The following is a 5139-nucleotide window of genomic DNA, read 5'->3' on the forward strand; positions in this document are numbered from 1 at the left end:
GATCCAAACGGACGAAAAGCGGACAAAGGGCACGTCCGTTTAGGTCGCCCCGTTGGAGTTGCTCTTAAGTATATGTATAATGATCAAGCATGCTGACATGATACACAAAAGTACAAATAGGGAATGCCCTAGTGAGCATAGCATTTATACATGTTTCCGAAGAAGTTTGAGCGCAACGCATATGGTTTTTTCTTGTAAAAAGGCGCAAAGCTCCGTTTGCTTCAAAGTTCAAACCCTATAGGAACTCCAGAGGCATCCGTAGGAACGGATATGGACACACAGATTTGCAAGAAAACGATACCCACGAGTGCGGCCGAGAAAACAGCAAAAGTTACGTGTAACGAATGGAATTCATTATCGTCGTCCATCAAAGGTCTCCTCAGTAAATCAACCAGATACAACCACAGCAAGAGCAACAATCCCTGCAAAACGCACAAAGTTTAGCCAATTACGATTTCACTGCACCAATGCGTTATGCGTAGATATGAGCAATTCAAGGAGCAAGTGCATTAATCGCAGGAATCTGATGACACGCTCGATCCAATCTAGATGAAGTATACAAATACAAATCAAAGACAGGCGTACTTTTTTTGTATGTAAGTTCACCGGCGCTAGTGCATCCATAAATACGTACTCGGGCAATGGAGGTGACGATCATGCTGCCCTTCTCCATCCCGTTGTCGACCTCGCTGTCCGCCGGTGTCGCCGTGATGGGGCTGGGTCCGGTCTCGATATCCACCAGCAGTGGCGCCTTCAGCTCATCCCTGGGTGCTTCGCCGCCGGCGCTGCAGGTGCAGCCGCACGCGGCGCACGCCATCGATGATCGGGTGAGTCGACAAGAGGGGCGATCGTATTTAGCTGAACCCTAATTCTCCCTGCAATAATCCTATCCGTCGGGCGCTCGGGTGCGGGCTGCGATGGTTATCAAGGACATATATTGCGGAGAGGTAAACTTAGCGTTTGATTATAACGATATATACATCAATCAGTAGAGATGAAACTTTTCGTCCCCACCTCCACCTCCACCTACCACCGCCACCACCGTTGCCGCTGCGCACCGCCACGACACTCCCTGCCCAGGCCTGTCCCTGTCGCTCCGGTCGCCGTCGACGCACTCAAGCCCCGCGTCTCCCACCCCCATCTCCATCACCCCGCAGTTGCCCACCGCTCTGTTCCCCTCCCACGCTGATGAGAGGGTGCCTCAGAATCCCAGATCTGAGATGCCACAGCAACGAGGGGGAGATTTCAGCGAAGGAAAGGGCAATGGAGGAGGAGCACCGCGCGAGGATGGCGAGGTCGATGCGGCGGCCGGGGAGCAGAGACTCGCCGAGGAAATTGGTCGTCAAAATTTGTGTGGAGGCGTCGGGGGAGGAGATGGCCCGCATGCTGTCGAGGGCGGCCGCCTCCCCAGAGGAGGTGATCGGATGGGTGCGAGCGGAAGCAACGTCACACCTGCCGGAGCAGAGGGCGAAATAGAGAGCATTTTGGTCGCTGCAGAATCCTTGTAACACCCTCGATGCGACTATAGCTCCCACGTGTCGAGGCACGACTTAGAGACATAATCGCATTGAAGGCATATGTCGCAAGTTAGGCAATCTTCACAACATCCCATGTAATATATAAATAATAAAGGGGAGATACCAATAGTTGGCTTACACTCGCCACGTCAATCAAGTACATAAATAACATCACATCATCCAAACACTCATGGCCCGACTACGGCGCCACAATAAAAGAGAACCCAACATGCGACAACGGTCCCGTTCACCCCCAACTGGGCACCACTACTGATCATCGGGAAAGGAAACATAGTAACGTTGAGAGTCTTCGTCGAACTCCCACTTGAGCTCATACGCGTCTCCTGGAGCAGAATCATCAGGCCCTGCATCTGGTGTAATAGTAATCTGTGAGCCACAGGGACTCAGCAATCTCGCACCCTCGCGATCAAGACTATTTAAGCTTATAGGTAAGGCAAGGTAAATATAGGTGGAGCTGCAGTAAGCGACTAGCAAATATGGTGGCTAACTTATTCGCAAAAGAGAGCGAGAAGAGGAGGCAAAGCACGAGCGAGAAACTAGAGAACAACCTGCGCAAACATTACTCCAACACCGTGTCCACTTCCCGGACTCCACCGAGAAGAGGCCATCACAGTAACACACTCAGTTGATTCATTTTAATTAAATTAAGGTTCAAGTTATCTACAACCGGACATTAACAAATTCCCATCTGCCCATAACCGCGGGCACGGCTTTCGAAAGTTCAAATCCCTGCAGGGGAGTCCCAACTTAGCCCATGACAAGCTCTCACGGTCAACGAAGGAATAGACCTCCTCCCAAGATGTTCCGATCAGACTCGGTATCTCGGTAACTCAAGACACTTCGACAGGTTAAAACAAGACCAGCAACACCGCCCGAATGTGCCGACAAATCCCGATAGGAGCTGCACATAGCTCTTTCTCAGGGCACACTCAGATGAGCGCTCCATACAACTAAAACCAAACCTCGAGTTTCCCCGAGGGGGCGCTGCACAGGACTCTAGTTTGGACCAACACTCAGAGGAGCACTGGCCCCCGGGGGGGGGGGGGGGTTTAAAATAAGATGACCCGCGGGCTCCGGAAACCCGAGGGAAAAGAGGCTAGGTGGAAAATGATAAGACCAAGGTTGGGCATTGCTGGAAAAGCTTTAATCAAGGCGAACTATCAAGGGGTTCCCATTATAACCCAACCGCGTAAGGAACGCAAAATCCGGGAACATAACACCGATATGACGGAAACTAGGGAGGCAAGAGTGGAACAAAACACTAGGCGAAAGGCCGAGCCTTCCACCCTTTACCAAGTATATAGATGCATTAAGATAACATAGCAATATAATGATATCCCAACAAGTAAATAAAAGATGTTCCAACAAGGAACGGCCTCCAAACTTCACTTGCAACTAGCAACGCTATAAGAGAGGCTGAGCAAAGCGGTAACATAGCCAATCAACGGTTTGCTAGGACATGATGGGTTAGAGGTTTGACATGGCAATTTGGGAGGCTTGCAAGCAAGTGGTAGGCATCGTAGCAATGGCATAGCAAAAGAGCGAGCAAACTAGCATATCAAAGATAGTAGTGATTTCGAGGGTATGATCATCTTGCCTGCACAGTTGTCAGAATTGACTGGATCCTCGAAAGCAAACTCAACGGGCTCCTCGTTAGCGAACTCGGCTCCCGGCTCTATCCAAACAAGACAAACAAGCAACAAGGATACAATCAACCACGTGATATGCTATGCGGGATGCAAAATGCAAGATATGACAGGAAATGCATGAACCTGGCCTCAACTTGGAAATCCAAGTGTGCCACTGGAAATATGAGATGAAATCGCTTGAAAACGATATAAAGAACGCCGGAATCGGAGTTATGGTTTGGAAATGGCAAGCGATCCAAAAATAACACCGGTCTGCGATTTACAGCAAGTAGGCATCTAAATGCAATGAGATGAACATGCTACAGCACCCAAACAAGACAACAAAATACATGGCAGGGATGCATACAAGATGCTTAACAAAAGTCTAGCACTGAGCTACGGCCAATTCATCCATTAACAGGTTCAAACAAGCATGGCAAAAATGCATATGACAAACAGTTCTCAGACTTAGTGAAATTAACACTTGTCTGGAATTTCAGACCAGGTAGCCCTCTTCGGAGCAACAAAACTACATGCTACAGGACCTGAACATGACAAAGTAAAGCATGGCATGGAGCTACTCAAAGAGCTTAACAAAAGTCCCTTAGTGACCTTGAGCCAAAAGGGATCAGAAAATACAATTGCAAGCAAGTGAACATAGCAAAAACATAATCAGTTTTCAGACTTGGTGAAAACTGGCACATGCTGAAATATAACCCAAGTAGGCATGTTTACGAGCTCGATGCACTCACTACAGTGCAAGTCATGGCAAGACAAGCATACACCCATCAAGAAGGCACAAAATGCAAGCTATGCATGGCAAGAACAATAGCATAGCATGCACGGATCAACTACAACATCACCAGCAAAATTGCAAACAAGTTGACAATCTGCCCAGATTCACAAAGTAGCAAAAGTAGAGTTCGATTGACTCAAGATAGGATGCTCCATAATTGCAAAGAAAGGCATGGTTGGATATAGCACTACAATATTAACAAAACTCCCTTACTGATCATCCTCAAAAGAGGCACGGATCACTAGGAAACAACATGAACATATGGCATCATGAGATAAACAGCTCCAGGACTTGGTGAAATCACGTTCACTAAGTCCCTGAAAACAGACTTAGCAAGTGCACCACTTTGCAAGCTTGCACAAAGCACCACACACATCCTAAAAATACATGGATTGCACCTCTGAAGAGATTACAAAACCTTAACAAAACACATGTAGAACTCATGGGCATAGCATGCACACATTAATCATGGCAAAAATGACAAAAGAGCTAAACGGAGTAGCAGATCTGACAATTAACTCAAGTAGCCCTCTTCTAACAGCATTTCGGGCATCAAGATGAGCTCAAATGAAAGTGATGCAATGGAATGGAATGATGTACTCTTTGAGATGAACATTTTGATATGCTATATGCATGAATCGGAGCTACAGATGCAAAGTTAAGGGGCTATGAACATGTGCATATGGACTAAGAATATCAGGGACTTGGTAAAAAAACAACCCCAGATCTAGGGTTTGACCGGCGTGGAATTCGAGGCGGGGCCGGCGCGCACTGTTCACGCCGGAGTTCGTCGCCGGCATCGCCGGAGTGGAGAGGAGAGGCCGGGCCGGGGCCGGCGGTGGCGGCGGCGGCCGGGCGAGGCGGCGGCGGCGCGGGGCGGCGCGAGGCGGCGGCGCGTGGGCCGGGAGGTGGCGGCGCGGAGGCGGCGCGAGGCGCTGCGCGGGGCGGCGCGAGGCGGCTCGGGCCGCGGAGGCCCTCCCTGGGCCTGGCGGGCCGCGGCGGCGGGGACGGCGGCTGTGGCCATGTGGCGGCGCGGGAGAGGCTGGGCGCGGCGGAGCGGACGCGTCCGGTCCGTCCCGGACACGTCCGGTGGCGGCGGTGGATGGATCTAGGGTTAGGGGGAAGAGTGGAACCGCGAATTTGAAGGAGGGGGTCTATATATAGGCATAGAGGGAGC

The 5139-nt window shown here is 50.2% G+C and overlaps 1 protein-coding gene across 1 annotated transcript; it reads right to left on the bottom strand.

Moving 5' to 3' along the window:
* Positions 1 to 221: 221 nt before the first annotated feature.
* Positions 222 to 891, bottom strand: LOC123056854 (uncharacterized). Its single transcript, XM_044480104.1, has 2 exons — positions 635 to 891; positions 222 to 422 (listed from the first exon to the last, which is right to left on the bottom strand). Exons 1-2 carry the CDS (start codon positions 815 to 817, stop codon positions 222 to 224), a joined length of 384 nt encoding a protein of 127 aa, XP_044336039.1. The 5' UTR covers positions 818 to 891.
* Between the last annotated feature and the right edge of the window lie 4248 nt (positions 892 to 5139).

This window comes from Triticum aestivum, chromosome 3A (assembly GCF_018294505.1).
Source record: "Triticum aestivum cultivar Chinese Spring chromosome 3A, IWGSC CS RefSeq v2.1, whole genome shotgun sequence".
Classification (NCBI taxonomy): domain Eukaryota; kingdom Viridiplantae; phylum Streptophyta; class Magnoliopsida; order Poales; family Poaceae; genus Triticum; species Triticum aestivum.

Excerpts from the sequence above, each read along its gene's own strand:
- LOC123056854 (XM_044480104.1), bottom strand. The coding sequence starts at position 817 with ATGGCGTGCGCCGCGTGCGGCTGCACCTGCAGCGCCGGCGGCGAAGCA. Across the intron at positions 423-634 it reads TCGTCACCTCCATTGCCCGA|GGATTGTTGCTCTTGCTGTG; the intron begins GTACGTATTTAT and ends TGCGTTTTGCAG.